General features: G+C 48.0%; 5 protein-coding genes across 5 annotated transcripts; 2 read left to right on the top strand and 3 right to left on the bottom strand.

Moving 5' to 3' along the window:
- Window positions 1–4,234: 4,234 nt before the first annotated feature.
- On the top strand, window positions 4,235–6,026 carry PENARI_c040G01446 (uncharacterized protein; the record flags this gene model as incomplete). The annotated part of the gene is made up of 2 exons (XM_022637061.1): window positions 4,235–4,743; window positions 4,838–6,026. The coding sequence occupies 2 exons, from the start codon at window positions 4,235–4,237 to the stop codon at window positions 6,024–6,026; spliced, it is 1,698 nt and encodes a 565-aa protein (XP_022483069.1).
- A 3,934-nt stretch (window positions 6,027–9,960) lies between these two features.
- Window positions 9,961–13,096, bottom strand: PENARI_c040G05131 (uncharacterized protein; the record flags this gene model as incomplete). The annotated part of the gene is made up of 5 exons (XM_022637072.1): window positions 9,961–10,668; window positions 10,718–11,277; window positions 11,337–12,411; window positions 12,664–12,945; window positions 13,010–13,096. 5 exons carry the CDS (start codon window positions 13,094–13,096, stop codon window positions 9,961–9,963), a joined length of 2,712 nt encoding a protein of 903 aa, XP_022483076.1.
- A 2,995-nt stretch (window positions 13,097–16,091) lies between these two features.
- PENARI_c040G08594 (uncharacterized protein) lies at window positions 16,092–17,429 on the top strand (the record flags this gene model as incomplete). The annotated part of the gene is made up of 3 exons (XM_022637082.1): window positions 16,092–16,141; window positions 16,191–16,757; window positions 16,814–17,429. 3 exons carry the CDS (start codon window positions 16,092–16,094, stop codon window positions 17,427–17,429), a joined length of 1,233 nt encoding a protein of 410 aa, XP_022483055.1.
- Window positions 17,430–18,715: 1,286 nt separating this feature from the next.
- On the bottom strand, window positions 18,716–20,033 carry PENARI_c040G12067 (uncharacterized protein; the record flags this gene model as incomplete). The annotated part of the gene is made up of 2 exons (XM_022637091.1): window positions 18,716–19,772; window positions 19,915–20,033. The coding sequence occupies 2 exons, from the start codon at window positions 20,031–20,033 to the stop codon at window positions 18,716–18,718; spliced, it is 1,176 nt and encodes a 391-aa protein (XP_022483074.1).
- Window positions 20,034–21,039: 1,006 nt separating this feature from the next.
- Window positions 21,040–22,929, bottom strand: PENARI_c040G08407 (sugar porter family MFS transporter; the record flags this gene model as incomplete). Its single annotated transcript, XM_022637080.1, has 6 exons — window positions 21,040–21,384; window positions 21,447–21,765; window positions 21,821–22,290; window positions 22,357–22,461; window positions 22,521–22,759; window positions 22,827–22,929. 6 exons carry the CDS (start codon window positions 22,927–22,929, stop codon window positions 21,040–21,042), a joined length of 1,581 nt encoding a protein of 526 aa, XP_022483058.1.
- Window positions 22,930–23,465: the final 536 nt, after the last annotated feature.

The following is a 23,465-nucleotide window of genomic DNA, read 5'->3' as shown; positions in this document are numbered from 1 at the left end:
TTGGGCTTTGGGCTTCGTGGGTTCTGCGGAAGTCTACACCTGGGTTTCTCAAGTCCGAGCAGGGGAGATCTGACGCTTCAGGCCGCGCGGGGGCACTACAACACCTGGGTTTCTCAAGTCCGAGCAGGGGAGGGCAGAAAGTCTTCTGAAGCCTGGCCTCCAAAGCTCAGGGAAAGACTGGGCTTTTATGTAAATTTCTAGGGCGGCCGAAAAAGTCCACTTGCGCGAGCCCAGCCTCATTTTTTCACATTCATACTCGCTAGATCATAGCGTATTAGAGGGATATTAATTCACATGACTAAGGAACTGTGATGTCTTTTTGGGTTTGCTGAATTACTCAATCCCATTTACTCAATCTCCATCCAATTGCTCAATCTCGTAACAGAATCTCGCCTTCCACTAGATTAGCTTGATTCGCCGAGCTCGACATCTGTCTCATGAATTTCATCAACTTGTTCTTGGCGGGGATGTCTTCCAACAGTTTCCCTCCTGTTGAGGTAAGGTTGATCTGATGCCTGGCTCTGGCTCCGGCTCCGGCTACTAGATCCTCCTCTCAAACGGATGAGCAGTGGTCGAAGAGTCGCCATTGATGAAGCAGTAAGAGCTACTCCAACCTCAAGGTGCGATGTAATAAGAAGACTCGTATTGGAAAAGAGATTTTTAGGGTCAATGAGATAATGAACATAAGCAAATCTTGCTAGGGTGGCAATGCAGGCACTGTTACCTGGGAATTAGTTTGCGAAAATCTTCTCCCTAAGGGCAGCTTATTGCAACATACCAGGAGCCGATCGTCAGAAGAACCCCAACATAAACCTTCGTACGAAATCGAAGATTAAGATGATGGACAAGGAATATTGGCAAGATGATGAGTGTCCAATCGGATGCGCTAACAATGACCGAGTGTGCGTAGGTAACCTTAACTGTCCCACTTCTGTCGCAATGTCCTTGGGGCTGCCAGAATGCGGATATAGGTTTACATTGGAACAGAGCGAATAATAGCAAAAAGATACTGTAGCTGAAAAGTATGGCGAGGACAATATATAGAGTCCAGGCATATTTGCGTTCGATGGTGAAGCGGAGGAGAAATAGGCTGATGGATAACTTGACCAGACATGTCGCTGTAATGTAGGCCAACTCATATATAAAGAGTAGCTGGGAAAATATCTGAGAGAGGTTCAGGTGTGTTCAGATTTAGGGGTACTTGCTTTCAAGCCTAGAACAAGCATTGGTTGAGAGATACTCATCCACCTGTGCCCAAAAGCACCATGTGAAACTCCAACAAGGAGACAGGCAGAACCCAGTAGGAAAATTATCTTCCTCCCACATTATTAGTTTATGGGCCGAGCAATATGTGATTTTCGGCTATAGACATACTAATGAGGCCACCGATAGGGCGTCATCCACCCCAAAGCCACCTGTTAGTCTGATCCGCACATAGCACCGGAGAGCAACTGCAATGACTGCAAGAACAAGAAAGCATATGACAACCGCAACAAGTCGGGAGCCTTGCGTGCTCATTATTGCTGCTGGGATAAATTGCAGCGGGCATGCTAAATCTGAGCTCTCACTCGCCGCAGTGCAATTAGGCAAGTAACGTCACTATCACGTGACGCCATAAAATACGGCGGACAATAGCGGCACTAGGGTCACGTGGTTTTGACCGGCAGAATCTGAATGACTAAGCCAACAAGGAGGTGGTGGCTCGGCCCAATTCCCTATAGTAAATATATGGGGAGGTTGGCCTTGCCTACATTTCTATGTCCTGGCACAGTCAATACCTAAAATAAAAGGCAGTAAAATGCAGCAGAATACCTCGCGAAGCTGAATTCTGATTTAGTTTCCAGTGCGAGTTCGGAGGGTCCAGTCCAGTGCGAATAATATTGCCCTCATTTAATAGCTCGCCCTTATCTCCGTTGAAACCGAACGACTGGAATTTTCCAGCGTGATATTTAATAAACTGGCCCCTATTTCAACCAACATAAAAATTAACATAGTGCTAAAATTCAAACTACTTGAATTTCCCAGTCTTGAAATATTCCCCAGGAGCCAATATTTCCCCTCTCGAATTTTCCAACCTGGTTAATTTTTCCCCTCTCCAAACATTCATACTATATATATATCTTCCACAATTAACCTCTTACTCGCGTTCTACGGTTATATTAAATTAAAATTAAATGGTATACTAAAAATAGCCATATATATATCATCTTATTTTTAGCTTAGTATAACTAGTAGAAAGTCGAAATATAGCAATTACAAGGGCCTTGACTAAGCAGTTTTATGACTACCAAGGCTAGGATTTTATACAAGAATGGGCTTTCGTGGGGGCCTATTAGGCCCCCACTGTGGGCTGGGGGTTGGGCTTGGGCCCGATGTCCGGGCCCAACGGTGGGCTTTGCGGAAGTCTACGCACTAGCACACGACACCAGTATAGGATTGACTCGACAGAACGCAGTCCTTTCTTACGTGACCCCTTGTTTCCCGTTACACGATCGCTGACCTTAAGTCCTCATCGCACGGTAGATCCGCCATCCCACCGGCTTCTCGATGTCCACCGCGCCATTGCTCTTATTATGAAACTTAGCGGCGCTGGCGAATATATTGACAGGGTCCTTCGTGATATGGAGGAGCTGGATGTCAGAGAAGATAGATCGACACATTTGGGATATCTTGTAGGCTTACGACTTGGCGGGTGGTTAAATACCCTATCAGTGCATTAGAAATTGGTACGATGACATTGGCATGTCGAAGAATTTATGCATTTCGTATCTCTGAATGTTGTCGGAGTTCATAATACAACGTCATTCGCAATAATGCCCGTAAATGAATCCGTTCCAGTTAGCCGGTGAGATTAGTGCCGAACTTTGCTGCCGCAGTAGCGCTATATCCCTACGGCTAGGCCAGCGTGCCGAAAATATCCCTCCACGCTTTTCTCCCTCGCACCAACAACGTCAACACACCATTCGAGAAAGTTATCCAATCCTTGCTCTGGATTTCCTTCGTAGGATTGCCAATTTCGCCGGATAAAGGCCTTGAGCTCAGCAAAAAAAATCCTCAATTTGTAGGCCTAATACTCCGCAAGTCAAAAGCTAACCCCAAATATGACTGAACTCATGATAACACATAAACGTGAAGGGGCCGAGTCCAAACAACGAAAATGATTCTCGGCAGGATTCCTCAATGTCAGGCTCCTGGGATCAGCTAACTTTCCAGGAATCTCACCACCTCCTGATTACAGTGCCTCCATCTCCACGGGAGGCTTCCCGTAGGCTTTCCGTGATCGGCTTTGCGGTCCGCTGATAAGCCTGTGAAACGGCTCGACCGGATCCTGACCCGATGAATTTCCCCGCAGTGGCTTGTGCTACAACCCAAATGGTCATACCATGATAGGAGTAGGTCCTCAGTAGTACCTGAGGGGGTGGCTAAACCGGACTACACTAGGGTCGGTTCTCCAACAAGGAGCCGTTACACCGTGACAGTGACTGATGATTCGCAATGGAATGAAATACCTGTCTTCTCTTCAAAGCTTCTGGAGGCTGGATGAACTCAATGTCGTTCCTTTCCATTGCCACATTATTAGACCTCGCCACGGTTTCCAAGTGCGACGGTGAGTCGGGTCAGTGCACGACGCCCAAAATTTGACGGTGGCAACAGGCACTGTCAGAGTGGCTTATGGTTGATCTGACACCAGCTTTTCTTTATCGCATGGCAAGATTAAGAGAAAAAAAAAAAACCGCATATTGAGCAATCTTACTTCTATTCGTGAATGTCTCATCGATGGATAATCTACGGCTCATAATCTTTGAAATGAGGAAAACATGCCCTGAATGGGTAAAGGGCTCATCGGCTGGCATTCCGATCATATGTCACCCATTATCCTAGCCACCACCCCTCATAACCCTAGCGTGGTCAGCCCAGTTTTCCGAGTCAGGATTAGCGAGGACGCGCTAGGAAGATTGGGCTATCATGCCGATTGCACGCGAGGCTTTGACAAGGTTGCGGGGGAAGTGGAGACTTTGATTGGTGGATCACCGTCTTAAAGTTGATTTGGCGTTTTAGTACAAAGGCTAACATGATAGCAAGGCGAGTAGGGCTTAAGCGTCAGACTGGGGTTTGATGCAATCTTGATACCGGGCTACATTTAAATAGAGGGTCATATCGCCGCCAAATCTCTGGCGGTCGCTAGTCATTTTGCATCCATCGTGAATGATCGGATGCTACATGATTTCATATGATGTCCAGTTTCACAGAGAAACAACAGGTGCCAAATTTCGAGGAGAAAGGTGCCGACTCTACTACTGAGAGTCAAGATGACCAACAAGCCGCTGGTGTTTTCATTGAAAACACTGACCAACTGAAACGACACCTAGGGAACCGCCAGATCCAGTTGATCGCCATTGGTGGCTCCATTGGAACAGCTACCTTCGTGAGCATCACGTCCGGTCTAATCAAGGGTGGCCCCGGCAGCTTGTTTCTGGCATACACCATATATTCTTGCATGATGGGCCTAGTCAACAATTCCATGGCCGAAATGGCTGTCTTCATGCCCGTCACTGGTGCTTTCATTCGTATGGCAGGCCACTGGGTCGACGAAGCTTTCGGTTTCTGGGCTGGTTGGAACTTCTTCATTTACGAGGCTCTCCTCATTCCATTTGAGATCTCGGCCCTGAACCTGGTCTTGACATTCTGGCGGGATGACATTCCCGTCGAGGCAGTAGTAGCTGCCTGTATTGTCATCTACTTGTGCGGACCCACTTTCTTTCTCTGATTCTTAGTCTCCATCTCCGTTCCATTTTCAGCTCTAAAGACGATCTGCTAACGTGGTAGTACATTACAGTGTCCTCAATGCTTTCACGGTCAAGTGGTATGGTGAAGCAGAGTTTTGGCTTGCAACTGGAAAAGTGCTGCTCATTCTCATTGTCTTCATGTTCACATTCATCACCATGGTCGGTGGCAATCCTAAGCACGATGCTTATGGTTTCCGCTATTGGAATAACCCCGGTTCGTTTGCCGAATATATCTCAACGGGCCTTTTGGGTCGCTTTGAAGGCTTCCTAGGGGCTGTATGGAGTGCCTCATTCACCGTCGTCGGCCCTGAATACATGTCGATGGTAGCAGGAGAAACCAAGCTGCCTCGACGCTACCTTAAGACCGCCTTCAAGACCACCTATGCTCGATTTGCCTTCTTCTTCATTGGCAGTGCTCTATGTGTGGGCATTGTCATTCCATACAACGACAAGACACTGCTGGATATTCTCAGCGGCTCTTCAGGTGGCTCCGGAACGGCAGCCGCTTCTCCATATGTCATTGCTATGAACAATCTGGGCATTACCGTGCTGCCTCACATCACCAATGCTTTGTTGGTGACGAGTATTTTCTCCGCAGGTAATGCCTACACATATTACGGCACTCGCAGTCTCTATGGCTTGGCTATCCAGGGCCAGGCACCCAAAGTCCTCCGACGCTGCACGAAAGCCGGTGTCCCCATCTATTGCCTCTGCGTTGTCATTGTCTTCCCCTTCCTTGCCTTCTTGAACGTTTCCAGTGGGTCTGCCCAGGTTCTCACCTGGCTCACCAACATCATCACCGCCGCCCAGGTCATCGATTACATTATCATCTGCGTGACTTATCTCTTCTTCTATCGTGCCCTCCGCGCCCAAGGCATGGACCGACGTACGCTTCCATACTATGGCTACTTCCAGCCCTACTCCGCCTGGATTGGCCTGATTTGGATGACTTTTGTCGTATGCTGCTACGGCTATTCTACTTTCCTTCCAGGAAAATTCACCGTGGGTGGCTTCTTCACTTATTATACCATGGTTCTAGCCGCCCCGGTCCTGTTTTTCGGATGGAAGATAATCAAGCGCACCAAGTTCATCAAGGCGCACGAAGCTGACTTGGTCTGGGACCGACCGGTCATTGATGCGTATGAGGCGACTTTCACTGAGTACAGCCCAGGCTTCTGGACAGAGATTCTGCAGATGTTTGGACTGCGGAGAAAGAAGCATATTTCTCGCGAGACCTGAGTCTGTAGATGCGAATTCTGGTGGAAGTCACTTTGACGCGAGGTGACTGTACTCAACCATCAAGTTACTACCATCAGCTTGGGGAATACAAGGCTACCACGTTCCACCTTGTAATAGACTCTTGTCAGTCTCCTCAGTAGAGGCTCCAACTGTAAAGACGGTTTCATGCTCAGTAAGAGGGCCCCATAAAGCATTATTTTCCCTCTTGACCCTCCTTATGAATTGCCGATTCTCTTCATCAGTTCGCTGGGTAATTCTTGCAAGAGCGTCTTCAGTACGAATCGAATAGACCTTAGAGATCTGTCTTCTCGATTTAGCGACCTGCATAGTTGCCAGTACAGTGCGGAAGGTCTCAATCACTGAGTCTTGGAGTATATTCTTGTCAAGTCCACGCAAGGCCCGGTGTTGAATGTAGTCAAGTTGTCGTGTCACTTTTGCTTTAGTGGTGGGGCATTACTAGAAGCATCAATGAAGACCTTGACCTTCTCGATACTCTTCCGTATACGCCGGGGGCTTACTAGAACATCGATATCGCTGGAAGATTGTGTAGGAGAGAGTGCCCGATAATACCCCCAGCATGATTTCCAAGGGGATTAAAGCCCTTAATCTCTGGGCTGGCTTCCCATTCTGCCTCACTCATTGGCCCAGTAATAATATCTGGATAGAAAGGATAGATACCACGCTCTCTAAAAAACGCCTTTCGAATAAGCTGAGGAGTAAACGTTCTCTCCCGAATTGGGCCAATTGCATCGAGAAAGACACGCTTTTCAGTGCAATCCCCACCCCGTGCTGCCATCTTACGATTCCAGCTGCGAAAGAAGGTCTTATAAACCAGGAATGGCTTGCCATCAAGAGGCTGCACAAGATGCAAAGTGTGTGCGAGAAGGCAAAAAGGTATGATTTTAGATTGCATGCAGTAATCGAGGAATTCGGCGGTTAAGTGCGTTTTATGCCCATCAAAGATCAGTAAGCGGTATTCATCTAGTAGGGAAGAGTCAACGTTAGTATTGCATAACTCAATATTGTCAAGATTTCCATTGAACTTACTCTTTCCGGCCCGATTTTTAGTATGTCTGTCGAAGTGTTGAAGGAATTTTAATGCTAACGGCGACGTGATAAAGCCATTCGCTGCCACAGCTACCTCGTAATCTTTTGGATGTGCCTCAGAGACACCACCTTTCAAGAATAACCGGCCCTACTCCAAGGTGGAGAAAGGAGTAACCACGGGCCAATCATAAATTAGAAACGCTTTGCTCCCATAATAACGAAACCGGCAATGTTCACCTGTTTTATTCTTGAGCCAATTCTAATTTACTCTTGCGCCATTCAATGGTTTTACCAAGTTATAGCAAAATTTCACATTCAAATATATAAAAGCGATCAAGATGACCCCATACAGCCCCTTCATTGCAGTATTCAAGCTAGAAGATTTGCCTTGCTTGGTTTCCTCATACTGCCTTCTTCAGCCTTCTCTAGGTCTTGATCTGTAATTGAGAATGGGGTCGGATAATAGGAGCCCTAGAAAATTTAGCCTTTGGTCATATGACTCATGGCTGGCTGCATACTAGTAAAATCCCCCAAACCCCGAGACATCCGCCGATAGGATAACCTCTAAGGCCCGTTTCCCGAAGGCGAATCCCGACGCAGACGTCTGCTTCACACAACTTACTATATTCGCGTGCCTTTTTCATCAAATTGGATTACGACGACCTTGTTTTTGACGCATTGATTTTCTTTTCGAAGAAGAGCCATTTGAACGAGGATGGCCTGTAGTCGCCATCTGCTAGTTTATAGCCTGAAATATGCCTCGGGACTCTAGAATTAGACTTGCTGGAAAGTAGAGTTAAGGAATAAGGAAGTGGGTACTCTTATAGTCGTAGGCTCGCTTGCTAGGGAGTGGCTTTTAAAGAACGTCAAACGTTATAAACCGCAAAAGCGCAATGGCGGTTTTTGAACATGTAGTAGGCCACGGTTTTTTGAGCGAAAAGCGTGGCGAAAAACTAGACAGAAAGCTACTATGCTGTTTCAGTTCGTGGGTGAACATCTGAAACGGCGCACCTAGCAGGTAATGCGTGGGAATTCATCAGGCCTTTAGGTCCCGGCACGGGAGCGGCAACTTACTGCCACGGCCATTTTAATGTTATATTGCGCCGAAACTAGACGTGTTGTCGTTGTTTTAACCATCATGCTATAGGTATTGATCCACAACGTTTTAAAAACTCAGAAATTTGATCAAAAATTTGACGGCCGTTCTACCAAAAGTGAATAAGTCGGTCGAATAGCACAGAAAAAATGTAATGCTTAATTGGCGTACCAAGCTACCTATATAATAAGATTAGATGGATCTGTTGAAATGGCTAATCTGGCATAAAAAGTGGGCATGCCATGGGCCTAGAGAATTTTTTCTAGGTAGGTAGGATAAAAAAATTCTTGCAACAGACTTGGGGGGTGCCTGGGTATTAGGAAATTCGCTTGATTTAGAGTGAAGAGTGTTCCCTAGCCAATCATACTCAATAAACACCCACCTTCTTTCACTGCATTGATTAACAAGATAAATGAATTAATCGGTCTGTTTATTCTTTTCAACGGCTTTGTAGTTAGATTTCTGAGACAATCAATTGTTTAATCACCGGCTGTAAATCTTCTGTTGCCCGTTGACCTTTATGCTTTATCAGCATTGATTGGCCTTTTAACACTCGTTGACAACTCTTAGCACGCTATTAATTATTCTACCCTCATTTACCTGCAGTACTAGTATCGTCGTTGACAATGCACGTTCAGTCGACTCCTAAATAACCGTTGTATTTTATCGTTTATCAACGTGATGCCTCACTAATATATTTTTTTACACCAATTTTTGCCTAGTGAATATGCATCACCTCTTCTTTCTGTTGCCCACACTTATGTCTGCATTTCAATTTGTATTATTAAAACTGATCGATGAGGCTATCTCCTCGGACTGGTAGATCGGGTTTTAGTCTCTCGATCGCAGGGCATGCATTTTATTGCCTCTCTCCTGTGTCTTGACACCATGATTCTGCCCGGTTATGTAATCACATGAACTTTCCGTTGGGGGCGCATAGAACGGCTGAAAAGAATAATAAACTGATTAATTCGTTCATATTCAATTTAAACATAGTGAAAGAAGTAAGGTGGTCATTGAATATTGTTGGCTATACGACACCCTCAGCCCCAAATCACGCGCATTTCCTAATGCCTAGGCACCGCCCAAAATACTCTTCTTTTTGCGTTAACTAATGATGAATTCATTTGCCCGGCGGTTTGAGATCACGTACATGCACTGATGAAGATTTCGATCAATATGAAAGGTTTGCTGGTGCTAAAAGTATGCTATAGTGACGTTGCAGACACTTAAAAGGTATGGCGGGCAACATGTCAATAACGTTAAAAGTACGGTTGCTCTCACGTTGCCGCACCCATTTGATGGCCGCAAATAACACCGGTGATTGCCCTTCCAGTCTTGCGGGGGCCGCCTTTATGAGTTCAACACACAAAGGACCAATTTTCGTGTAATAGTTTGAGGAATATCGTGGTCTTTATGTTTATTGAGCCCTTTCCCATGAACGGGCCTAAGTTTTATAAGAGTCCCCGCTATCTATATTTTTCTATATAGGTTTCTCTACTCCCAAAGTACCCCCAGATATCAAGGATACCAGGTCCAAGGAGGTTACTTCGAAAAGAAAATTGATACGGCAAAAACAATACCGTCGCAAAACAAGTATGATGAAAAAGGCATGCGAATATAGTAGGATATCGTATTTACTATGGTGTTTTGGGGTGGCCAGCTCGTTTGGGAAATACGTTATCGTCAACAGTTACATATTGTAGTCCCGGAGAAGGAGGGGACCGTGAGGAAAAAGAGATCTATCTAGACATGCATTCACTAGAGTGAACAAAACGGCTTCAACACATATCAATAACCGTACTCCACCTGCTGCCTGGCAGCGAGAATGGCATCGCGATAGAAAGCCATACCGATACTTCGCGGATGGAACGTTTTGATTTGCCGAGTCGGCAAGAACCGCGACACATCTTGAGCGGTAAAGTCGCCGCTGGCAAGCGCTGTATTTGCGAGTGCAACTTGCGTAGCGATATCTCCATCCGGATCAGACGCAACTGCTGACGCGATATCGCACCAGTAAACATCGACAGGGTCGGGATCGACGCCGAGGGTTGTGTTGCATGTGTTTCCATCCGGGAGTGGAAGACTGCCACTTGCTTGCAGGACACTCAGATCGGCGCTATCGTCAGCCGCTGTCGCAACCGTGGCCCCCTCTTCAATGTCCGACCAGCCGCTGAGGAAAAAGGCAGTGCTCATGTGACTCGGATCCGGCTCTATCACGCCCGGTTCACACCAGCGGTGGCCCTCAAAACTGGGATCCACGTCGACAAAGTGAGTGACATTTCTGCCAACCAGATTGTTTGCGTCAAGGACCGCGGCTTCGATGACTTTGTTGAGGGATGTCACCAGGTCATTCATCTCGGTCCTCAGGGAGGTTGTCAGCCAAACGTCACTATGGTCCACCTTATCCCATCCCCAGTAGCGGAACGAAACATCATTGCATTGTGTTGTATCGGCATTGAAGAATCTTGGATACCCAGCGACGTAAAGATTGAAATCCTACAGCAGGTCAGCACAGGCACGTGAATCAGGATATGAAGACACTTACAGGATTTTGTTGGGCCCAGCCAATAATCCGAAGGTAAATAGAGGTGAATCTATACTGCAGCCCGTCTGCGCCGGTATCCGCCATGAGACTCTTGGCGGCGCTTTTGTAGTGAGAACACCACGCAGCATCCCAGCCAACGAGGGCGCGGAAATATCTCAGAATGCAATGCTTGACGATATTCGAGAAATCCAAGTCATTGCCGCCGATCGTCATGGTGGCCAGGCTGTCCACTGTCGGGTTCTGCCACCCGTGAAGCTTGTCGTAAAGTCCGGCAACAGTGTCTCCAGAACAAGCTAGATTCTGGTAATCAAAGCCCCCCACGAACGAATCGTGTAACAGTTGGCCGAAATTATTCGATCCCACTCGGCATTTTTGCGCCGTAGGTGTGTTTCCCGTGCCCATTCCTGCGGCGAAAGAGTCTCCGAAATGTACCTGGCCGGTGACATCGGGAATATCATCGTTAACATCATCCCACTGGATATAGTCATCGGCTACAACACATTCAGTTGCACTTGTGGAAGCAGGGAGTACTGGCAGAGGAATGGTGCGGCGGGTTTTCTCTGTGAAATAGACGCCTGCTGCCAATAATTGATAATTCTCTGCGTTCTTCCTGGCAAACTCGCGCTTGCAAAGACCTTCGACCAGTATCCCATCTGGCCCTGGGACAGGGCAACACAGGCCGGCGGGAGGAAGTCCGAAACTGTAGGGACCGGCATGGGATGTTCAGTCGTGTCACATGTCGCGGAAGGACAATAGCCGTAGTTGCAGGCAAAGCTGCAGAGCCCCACGTAGTTGGCATCTTTCCCTTCTGCTGGGTAGCCCGTCGTGCCCGTCGCCTTGGGCTTGGAACGGGCAGCACCCATCTGCTCGCAGGTGCATGCACCGACAGGGCAATACCCGTAAGAGCAGGTAAAGTTACAAAGGGCATTGAAGTCGTAGGCGCCCTTCCCTTGAACGCACTCCTGGTCTTTTATGTCGACTAAAGTAGAGTATATGTCACCGTAGGGACTCCCTCCTCCAACGCTTCCCACCCACGCATTGAAGTTGTTGAAGCCCCCATCACATGATGTGGTGATGTCGATGGTTTTAGTGAGTTGCATCACTGCGTCATGGACAATCAAATTGACTTCAACCATTCCAATTGGTGCAGCTACGCTCCCAAACCGGATAGCAGCTCCAACCGAGCCATCGGGTATGAAGTCCCACTCCACAGATTCACCGTTGACGAACACCGCAGTATTGCCGTCGCTGAATAATGACATAACCCAAATTCGAGCTTCCAATTTCTCCTTCGGATTGTATTCAATTTGCAGCTGAGAGGCGGTATTGAGTGTTGTTCCCCCAACGCTGCAGTAGTCTAGCGGATTAGGGGTATACCAGAAGGTAGCTAGACCGTTGCCCATCGAGGCACTTCCAGTTTTGTACAAATCGATCAAGAAAGGAAGCATATCGCGCCAGGCGTCATGTGGGTAACCTGCCACGAAGTCGAATGGAGCTTCACCGATATCAAGGGCAGCCAAAGCGTTCTCGCGAATCGGGCCAATGTAATGGGATTCGCCGTAATCATTCCAAGATATGATTTCAACGAACTCTGGCATTGGATCAAGAGCGTAAAGCTCTTGCCAGCGGTCGTGCCAAAGGCTACCACTGTTCCAAAGCCAGTTCTTGTTGTATCCTGGCAAATTGGTGTAAAACTAAGGAGAAATGGCCATCATGTATGGCTTCCCTTCCAGATATTGGATATAGGAGGCATCGGTATAGGTATCCATGGTTTGATTTCCCCATGGCCACGCAGACCAGCTGAACAATCCGTCGGCAACTCTATTTGCCAATTCCACGGCTGGCTTGGCACCGACGGAAGACCAGTCTGGCACGAAGAAGCAATTTGTTTTTGCTTTGATTGTCACCCAGTCATCTGCGTTTCCAGGTCATTCGAAGGTGGACACGAATGGCTTCCCGTTGTACTGGAAGTATGAAGAGCTGGAACTGTATTTTTGGATCATGCTGGTGACAGCATCTTGGTCCCAAGGTCCATTGCCAGCATAGTCGAATGAGAAGAATAGCCTGAATCCCTTCGCCTCGGCAGCAGTGAAGGCCATGGCCACGGAAGCGTCATTGGTCTTGTCTTCCCATGCCATGTTGAGGGCGAACGCATCGATATGGGCATCCTGGGCCAACTTGAAGTCTGACTGCCAGTCAGAAGCAGTATAGTTCTCGGAGTTTGTGACCTTGAATACTATTAATATTATGGTTTTTCATTGAGAGAATCCAATCCAGGGTGGAAGTGCATACCATAAAATGGGCAAACACAGCTTTTGCATTCGCCTGGTGGATGGCCTGAAAGGTCACCACCATGGCAAGCCATGCAAGCCAATTCATTGTCGCAATGGTGGGCTAAGGGAAAGGTAATGAAAAATACCCTGCTAGACAACTGCAGTGCTTTTATAATTTTTCAATCAAGCCCTAATCGCCTCACACCAAGGGGGCAGGACATTTGGAGCAGATGAAAATTTCCGCTATACAAGTCTACCTTTCCCTAAAGAGCCACAGCCTCGCCCACATTCCGACACTAAATAAATAGAGCGGAAATTACAGCATGCGAGGTATTTCTAGTAGTCTCGAAATTGGACTAGATGGTAACATTCATTCTAGCGTCAAGTAGTTCCAGGGAGCCCTATTCCTTCGGATATGATCAATACCTAGGTACCATACGATGAATTTGAGCAATTGAGTACACCTGTGGACTGATATCTATACCTAGAAGTTGCTGTTTATTGCAGGATTCAATACAGCCAGTGGCATTGTCTGCCTTCGTATAGGTTTATAACAAACGGTATAACGGCACATACTAGATACATTTTTGTCGAATTATTCTGCTAAATCGTGATAGCCCAACAGCTATGTCAGTTTCGGCGGGGCAAACCATAAGCGAAATTACTATGAGATGCCACAATTAAGGGACATTCAGCAGACCCTGGATTTTCTAGGGCAGGGCCATAATTTCGGGTGGAACTAGCCCGGGAGAGTTTAGCGGCCCACTTCGGTTGATGCCGGCGCGGCCCTTGCGCCGCCTAGCTCTAATTGTTTGGATGCTAAGGACGAATGTGTATAGTCTTGTCTTAGATCGGGACTCCGTAGACTTAACCGTTTGAGGTGCTTAGGCAAAAAAAGAAAGAAAAGAGAAGAAAAACCACTCAAGGTGGATCTCTATAAATTTGGAGACGATTAGCGATTGTCTCACTTGGTTGAGGCTCGACATAGTCCTTTTGAGCACTCGCGACAGTTTTCGGACTAGCGCTGAATTAAATACCGGAACCAGGTCCACAAGACTCCTGCTAATGCTTCTTCGTGTTGCTTCTCTTCGGCGAATAACGCTTATCTTATCTTAATCAAAGGCTCAGAATTCCTCATTCATCAATTTTTCCATTAGCATCTGACGGATCCATCTCGGGGGCCGTCATGAGTCATTATCATCTCTATACCGGATGTTGCAATGTCTGCTTTCTTCGTTCGATTCAGTCGTATCGTGCCCGGCGATAGTGGGATAAATTAGTCCCTGGTTCCTTTACTGATCTACTGAACTAGCAGATCTTGGCAAAAGGCGACGATGATTTCCGGCCCCAGCCGAGGTTTTTTTTTTTTTTTTTGCCGTGCATTGTAGGCTCCTCTTGAGCGAATGGGTCTATTGGAAAATTGAAGTACACTAAACCATAGTTGCCCTCAAGCTCATGTCTAATCTCCGAGCCGCTTGCTTGGTTCTATTACCGATGAGGCGAGTGCAACGTTGGGGCGACCTTGGACCACACAGAGCCTTTCTGAATCTTGCTAGTATGTCTTGGCAACGGGTTACATACCTAACCTGTACACTGTACTGCCGTTTGTCCGAGCTACTTGTTGATTTACTTTCTTTTGGCACCTCGTTCTGTGCCTCCCTTCTCTTACCACGTCCCTCCCTTACCTTTCATTATATTTCATTCACCTTATCCCTCCTGCGTCCTAATAGTGATCATACAGCATGCTGCTAGCCATTATCAGCTTGTGGGTATTCCTCTCCGCACATGTGGAGCTAGAACTATGGATTTTCAAGAAACCCTAACAAGCAAATAGCATTATCCTTATTTTGATCTTTACCTCCTTCGCTCCTCATATACGCCACGCATGGCTAGACAAGGACACTGGAGACATTTCATTGCTCTACCTACTTTACAATGTCTTTTGTTCCACGGAGCATCTACTTTTTGTCTTCTTTTACACCATCAATCTCCCTGTTGAGACAGGTTACTGGACGCACCATCCACGCAATGCACTTGACTGGGTCAATTTTGTTCAAGTGCTAGGCGTATGGGCATTGTGGAATATCCTGTGAGCTCAAAACATTGCACTTCCTGGTATCATATAGCGACCAAGACTGACCAAAATCTCTAGATTGGGGCTCAACCTCTACTACAGACCCACTAGTCGCCTTCGGAAGGCTTTGACAGTAGTCATTTATTTCGGCTTTCTCATTGTATCCATAGTCCCTGTCATCGCAGATGCAGTTTCCGACATCTTCTGTCCTCCACGCCATCCGAACTGCCCTGAGATTGAGCGAGATCCAATTGCTCTCTTTCAGGGCCTTCATTCCGTCATACTTCTGCCATTTCTTACGACTATACCACTTGTCATAGGAATATTCAAACAAGCCCGCATGCCATTACAAGCTCAAAGTCTGACTGGATTGAAGCTTCAGACAGCGGCTTTCATGCTCTCAGCCATTTCCTGGGCCCCAAGAGTCTCTGTTCCATGGGATCTATACCTAGATGGTGGACACTCAATCATTCTGATTATCGATGCATGGTACCACATGGTTGGGTTTGTTGCTGTCGACGATGCATTCTTCGCTCTGGGGCAAGGATTCTTGTTGTGGTTGTCTTTGCGACAGATTCGACGTGCGAATGAAGGGGAAAGACAGCCACTTTTGGGGTGATACTTTATGTTTATATACCACATCATGGTTTTAGCTTTTAGTTTTAGATCACATAGACCCTTTTCAGTGATATGTTTTATTAGGATATCGTTAATTCCTTATATTTTACCATTTTCCATCAGTAAATATGATCTGCTATTTTACATTCATGAATATCTATAAATCCTTTATATTTTGACTTTTTATCTGCATAAATATGATATATTTTACCCGTACGTGCCTCTGAAATTGAAAATTACAGAGGAAAATGGTTCTGCCCGCCACCCCCACCTACTAGTTCAACGGTCTCTCTCTCTCACACACACACACACACTCTCTCTCTCTCTCTCTCTGTCTTCTGCCATCCTTTTCTTTCACTATTTATTCTTACCTTCTCTATTTTCTCCCCTACCTTTCATTAAAGTTGCCATGGATCCTGAGCTTAAATCAATTATTAGATTCTCTGAACATGATAGACCGTGAGATTCTCCCTACCTGCCCATTGTCCCAAACTAACAAATATCCTAGTCCAAACACGCCCAGACTTTCCATGGAGGTTGAGCCGACACTCCCAGTTATGTCTCTAGCTAGCCCGACAGGAGGATTCATTGTCACTATTCGTCGGGCAGAGGATGACTGTGACAAGCCCTGTATCTTCCGCTGGAGCGATTTGTGTGATGGATGGGGTCCCCCTGGCTTCGTAATCTGTCAACGCACGCCAGATGGTCTAAAAAGGGTCGAAGGAACGCCCAAGCGGCCACCTCCTCAGACTCTCAAGATCACAGGATATGAAGTTGAGACAGAAGAACTTCTTCCTGGACAAACTCTCAGAAGAAATATAGGCGCCCCGGATACCTTTTTGGACCACATGGTAGCTGGTGAGAGATATGAGCTAGTCTGGCTCGGGGCTGAATATGCCTTGTGGGCTTGGGGCACCTTGCGCGAGCATTGGGAGCAAGAAATTGGGGTTAACTCCGGGCTGCCCTTTGTTGTCATCCCGGGGGGAGCCTCCTGTTCTTTTCTCTGCGTTGATAGGGAAGAACCTTTGGAGCGTGAGCCGTACGATGACCCTCTGGTGGAGAAATCGGAACGAATGTGAGAAATTCTCCAACCTGATATCCGTCTTATCCTGACTGATACACTTTTCACAGCCCTGGAGCCCCTTGTATGAGTGTGTTTCTGGAAGGTCCATCAGAAATGTCTAAAACGGAAAAGCTTTTTTATATTACAATGAAGATCACCTATCATGGTCCCACGAATGAGGACCACGAGGCCATCAATGATGACACAAAGCCGATCATCATACACGATTACCCTTTTACTTATGATCAATTTCGACTGCAACGCCGCTGCCTCGATTACGATCCGTCGAAAGATTCAAACGGGGATTCTACACAGTGGAAGACTTATCTTGACGACGAAGACAATCCGGGTTGGAGGATTGTAGATGAGCCCGACGTTGAGGTCAACATCACGGATCCCGAGTTTTTCCGCAGCCTAAAACCCGGGGAATCTTTTGTCAGAAAAAATCGCCTTGGATTTTTCGACCTGCATCCCGATACAGTGGTCGGCGACACATATCGATACCAGTACTGTGGTGGCCGCGTTGACTGGTGGATTTGGGGTGATTGCGAAGAGCATGCGAAGACGGTAGTGAAATTACCATGTTGGCTGCATGGTCGTGTCGTCGACCCCGCTGATAATGATGGAAGGCCGGTCATAATGGTCCCGTCATCTAATTTTGTTGAGTTTACTGTTGTTGAATGATACGAATGGGTTCTCTTTGGTTCAAGTTTTGACCTCAATTAGGTGTTGGAATGTAAATGCATTCAAAATATACTTTATTCTATTTATAGAATATTTAACTATAGGTATTCGGCATCCATCATTTTTATAGGCCCTTATATTCTATATGTAATGGGCGTCTCGCCGTTTAATGCAACCTACACACGAAAATTTGATATGTACGCTATTAGTGTCAAACGTGCATTTTGGCACGCGCTACCTTTTATTGTACGTCGACACATACAATACCAAACTTGACATCTCGATGAGAATGGTCTAAGCTATGATAAAATCTAAGGGCTCGGGCCTCCACAAATTAGCTATACAAAGAGCTCGCAATCTTCTTAGAATAGAAAATGGTTAAGTAAATATTGGCGGATGGTAGTCGCCCCGAATCTTCCAGTTCACGTCGAATGACTTAAATATCTAAATGTTGTAGTGATGTAGATAGAAACGAAGGTATTCGGTAGAATTTACGCCTTGTCCTAAGAAGGATGAAGACCTAGTGAAACCTAGTAATTAGCAAGGTTCGAAGAAGGTAGACGAAGAGGTCTAAGGAAAATGGCGAGTGAAGCCACTCCTAAAGCAAGGAAATTGGTAGAAAAATTGGGACTTAGGTAAGCGGTAGGGGTAGAAACGGTTAGGAGGAGTAAATTCTACCCTTACCATTCGGGTAGAACTTATAGTCTCTTTCGTAGGCCGCGGGGCGGATTACGCCTTCTCTACAGCGTAGGAGAATCTAGGCTCTACGACATATACTAGACCAGGCAACTACTATAAGACACTAGTAACAATTTCCGATGTATAGGTGGCTAGGTATTTGCGAAACAATCGATAATGTATTTCGTCACTAAGGGGCGAAGAATGTAACCTTAGAAGGGCCGGGTGGAATAGAGCCGGAGTATATAGAGTGAAGGATAGTAATCGGCCACTTTGTAATGGCGAAGGTTAGCGGAGTGAAAGAAATACGTATTAGAATAGCCACAATAGCCTAAGAGCGATCTAAACAGCTTAGATTGCTTCGTAGTAGGGAGCCGACATAACTTTACAGTAGGGTGTCTACCTCTAGGCAACTAGATAGCATTGTAGCTAATGCTAGCTAGAACAACCTTAGCGTCGGATCGAGCGGCATCTCCGGCGAAATAAGAGCGAGCCGAATATATTTAGCGTCTCTGGATGCTCTGATCTTCGTACAATACAGTACAGCACAGTCTTTCTGGCCTCTAGCACTTGCACTCTTTTCTCCCCCTCCTTTCGACCTCGTGATGTTACACGTTCCCTGATGACTGCATGAGGCCCTGCTCGCTTGTTCCTGCAAATACCGCGAAAAGCATGGCACCCTCCACGGACCCTCTCTGTTCCCAAAAATGAGACGATCTCGTTTCCTGCATAGCCAGCTGATAGCAATTTTCCAGCAGTTCCCTTTCGGTGTGGCGACCGTCGGTCTTAATGCGCATCGCAATCGCCATCGACATATAGACATGGAACTTCGCCATGCCTACCGAGTAGAGTCCGGCCTGGCCGGGGCAGAATTCGAGCTCGGGAGTGTCAATGAGATCCAGGAAATGCTGGAACAGGGAGTGGTCGGCGTGGTAGCCGAACGACCCTGCTCTTTCGCAGAAGATGTCCAAGAGCGTATCCATCTCAAACCTGGTTGGCAGCATTAGAGATCTCGCCGGATTGAAGGCGCTGTCGATCGATCGGGATGCTTCAGCGCCGTAGCCGAATGACTCTGACACCATGGTGGGGAAATCTTCATCTGCTAAACTCACAAACTGAAGACTGGAGAAGTTTGCATCTGGATCCAAACCAAGCGAAGAGATGGACGAGCGCCGGGAGATGGACGATGTCTCTACGCCTGCTGGAGTGAGGTACGAGACGGTATCACAGGCCGGCGATGGGCATGCAGATATGGGAGGCGACAGCGTCAAGGGAATATTCGAGGGCATCAGCCATTCATCCCAGCCCGGCGTCATGGGACTGGATGCTCCCGACACTGCGGACAGCATCGACGGTGTTGGGCACAGCAATGCTGGGGATGAAGCGCCGCTATAACTGACGATCTCTATCTGTGGGATATCGAGTGCCGACGCGCTGTCGTTTGGAAAGATGTTCTCGACCTGCTCCTGCTTGTCGAACGAGGCGGATCGCCCGTGCGGCTTGAAATTGGTATCCAGCCGGAAGGACGGAGGCATTATAGTGCTCTCCGGCTGATCGCTGCGCATCTGCGAAATGCGCGCCTCTAACTGGCGCACACGATTCTCTAAGGCGGCATGGGTCTCCCTGCGCATCGAACCATGAATCATGAGCACCCGCGGACGCCAGCTGGATATCAGTGCGGTCTACTTACGAGCTGGTTCTGTCCCTGGAATTGGGAGGTCGCACACAGGTGACCGAGAAACGATGGCAGGTGGCACACGGTGTCTCTCCATCGCAACGGATCTTTCGCCGTCGACACCTCTCGCACGCACTGGTCACAGATTTCACTCGGGGAGTCCAGGGACTTGGGTATGGGGACAGCGTCTCGCCGAAGGTTCTGCGCCGTTCAATGCGTTGAGGAACCGGCGACGGCGGGACTGCATCCATGACGGCGAGTAGTGGAAATCGTGCATAGATGTCGCAACCCAGTCTCTTCCCAGACACCGCGCGGGTGCCATCAGTTCATTTACTGATGGAAGTTAGTCAGTCCCAGTCAATATTGACCACTACGCCAAAACCCCACGATTTTGACGGTATTATAACTAAGTATATATAAGTGGATCGTGATTCATCCTTTCTGCGGTTTCTTCCCCGCAAACCGCACTCTCACAATGGATTTGGAGTATTAGCAGTCGTCGAGAAAAAGCCATCGAAAAGAATCAATAACCAGAAGCAGTCTGAGGTGCACTGCCACCGCCTCAGATTCTTATTTTGCGTTTTTACCTGTCCATTGTATTTCACGTCCCGCTGTTGCCAAGCGTCCGTGCGCTCCACATGAATATGAACTTGACAACGTTGAAGGGATCCAGGCGTCGCTTGGACGGCAAATCTCCGGCAGATATCAAGTAAACTTCACTTCCCCGAATCATACCGAACATACCAACCTGTGACCTTTGACCATGATTCCCGAGATATACCCCGCCCAACTGTGGCATGTAGGTAAGATAATGTCGCACAAATATGGGGCATAATACCGCTAGACCAAAAATGCACTATAGGCGACATTTTCAGTCTATACGGTCATGTCTCTGTTCGGACAGTTAGTGCTGAGTGTGGACTCAGGATGAAGGCATTATACTTTCTCCGCAGTCCACTATCTGCATCATCTACGAGGCAGGCATAGTCACAAGAGGTTATCTGTCTCACATCATGGTCTTAGAATAGTTGTACAGAATAAGTATCATCGAATATATAAGTTATAGACAGGCCCACATGGCTAGTGTGTGACACTGCAAAGAGGGGTTGTATATATCACTATCAGTGTGAGAAGAAAGACCGAACCATATATTTGAGTCCTCGCCAGGTATCCTCCACGGAGGTAGAGTGACCAACATCAGAGCTGCCCTTGCAACTGGAAGCGACATCAGTGATGTCCCTCCATCATCGTCTCCGGTCAGATCTTCTCCACATGCGACGCGGTCACAATGACCTCGGTCTTCTCATCACTGGGCACGCTGCCTAGCTCATGGTCGACCAGCGTGGGTGCCCCAAACAGCGCTTCCATCTCTTCCAGCGTCTTGCCCTTTGTTTCAGGGACAAAAAACCAGGACCAAAAGCCCAGACAGATCATCAAAGTCGCAAAAAAGAAGTAGGTGCCATAGCCAAGCGAGGTGATCATGTAGGGGGTGGTCCGGCTGACGATGAACGACCACAGCCATTGGTCAGCCGTAGTGATGGCCACACAGAGCATGCGAATGTCAATGGGGAATATCTCGGAGCACACGACCCAAGTGATGCCCTGGGAGCAGGATGATCAGCATTTGTGCCCTTGAATGATGAACCTCGAGATATTGGACTCACCTGCCATGTGGCGCAGTAGATCAGTCCATACAAATATACACACACCATGGCGAGATAGCTCCAGCCGTTGCGGGACGTGTCTCCTCTCGCCGCTGCACCCTCTGGGTCAGCCTTGAATACGTAGCCGCCGATATACCACATGGGCAGGCTGCCGATAAAGGCTCCCCAGATGAGTCCGCTGCGTCGACCAACCTTCTCCACTAGCCAGATGCTGAATATCACCATACCCAAGGCCTTGGCGATCCCGTAGAATCCAGTCGCAAAGAGCTTGGTGTCAGTGCCGGTAATGCCCAGGGTCTCAAAGATGCGTGGAGAATAACTTTCCTTGTAAGTAGATATGGATAGGGGAGAAGGCTATGGGCCGAAACACTTACTAGGTAATGATATTGACCCCCGTCAGATTCTGGAAGGCCATGAGCAGCAGACCGATGCCAATGCGGTTGCGGGTGCCCTTCCGCCACAGACGCTGCACATAGTAGTGCACAGAATGCTTTGTGCCGGGCAGCGGAAGTCCGATCAGGAGCTGCTCGCGGATCTGCTGCAGTTCGTCCTGGATGAATGGGTGATTCACCGGGAGCTTGCGAATCCAGGTCAAGCTCTTTTCAGCATCCTCCCAGCGATCCTGTTTCGCATACCAACGCGGTGTCTCGGGGCACCAGAAGATGCCCGCCAACAGCAGAAAGCCGGGCAGCAGCTGGATACCCAGCGGCACCTGCCATTGCGCCATTCGTCCTGAGGAGATGGTGCGGTTGACGATATAGTTGACCCAAAAGCCGCACATGCCTCCCCCTTGGGAGGCGATCTCGAAGATACCCACCAGACGACCGCGGATGGACGCTGGCGACTACAAACGGACGGTAGAGGTTACTAACGGTTCCAAGCTTCACAAGGTTTAGAAAGAGTTACTTACTGTCTCAGCGATGTACACAGGCACCAGTAAGGACACAGAGCCGATGCCGAAGCCGGCAATGGCACGCCCGGCATAGATCAAGCTCACATGGCCTGACGAGGCCGTCTAGATACACACATGGTCAGTGTCGGTTTCCTCGCTGGTGGTTTACCCAAACAGCTTACCATCAGACTGCCGCCTACAAGGAAGATGGAGGTCGCAATAGTAATGGCTATCTTGCGGCCAAAACGTTCGGCCAGCGGGAAGGTCAGGAGAGACCCGAAGAAGCAGCCGGCCTGGAAGGTAGAGACAATGTTGCCCTGCAGGGTATCTCTGGCCGTCACAGTGACACGCGAGATGCCAAAGTCGTTGCGAAAGGAGTCCAAAGCCATGGTGCCACCGATAACACTGGTGTCATAGCCCACTACGTGTTTTGGTTTCGGCTGGTCAACAAGTGCTCTCTGTGGCCTAAAGAAAAGTCCATTACTTACTGGCAATGGCCCCCATACTGACGATGATGGCAATGAGATGCACCCGCCAGTTGCGCACCTCTGGCGGGTCATTGCTGTTGTCGGCATGCAAATTGAAACCCATCGTTGGCTGTGAGATCGACGCTGTTGATCCTTGTGAATTGAACACAGGGCTGACTTTTGCTTGAGAGAGTAGACAGCCTTGTCAGGTAGGCTGTGTCTTCTTATAAGTGGAGACCAACAGTAACCATCTGTTCGTAGAAAAGCGTCCCGTGTGTCCTGCATCTTCCAGTGTTCTCTCCCATGGTGTGCAAGAGCGGCCTTAGCAACATAAGCGCCAAACCACAAGAAAAGAGTGGGTATGGAGCCCCGTGAATGGTATTGGATGGTACCCCGCAAAGACAAAGCCTAGACAAAGAAACCCCCGCAAAACGAAATCCCGCACAAAACTGACTTTGGAGACTGCAGCCGCGGGCTTGGGGGCTTGGCGTCCGCGTTTTAGCGCCTTGATGGCGGGCTTAGCCTCCGCTCTTGGCGCCGTATCTCTTGGCGGAAGACGTCTGTAGATACTAACCGAGGAGGAGGTTTCTTCCCAACTACTTTTGCACAGCCTTCTACGACATGAATAAGACTCCTGGATCACGTCCATGTCCTTCGGAA

This window comes from Penicillium arizonense, assembly GCF_001773325.1.
Source record: "Penicillium arizonense strain CBS 141311 chromosome Unknown PENARI_contig040, whole genome shotgun sequence".
Classification (NCBI taxonomy): Eukaryota; Fungi; Ascomycota; class Eurotiomycetes; order Eurotiales; family Aspergillaceae; genus Penicillium; species Penicillium arizonense.
Note: the sequence above shows the minus strand (reverse complement) of the source record. Positions and strands in the feature narration are given on the sequence as shown.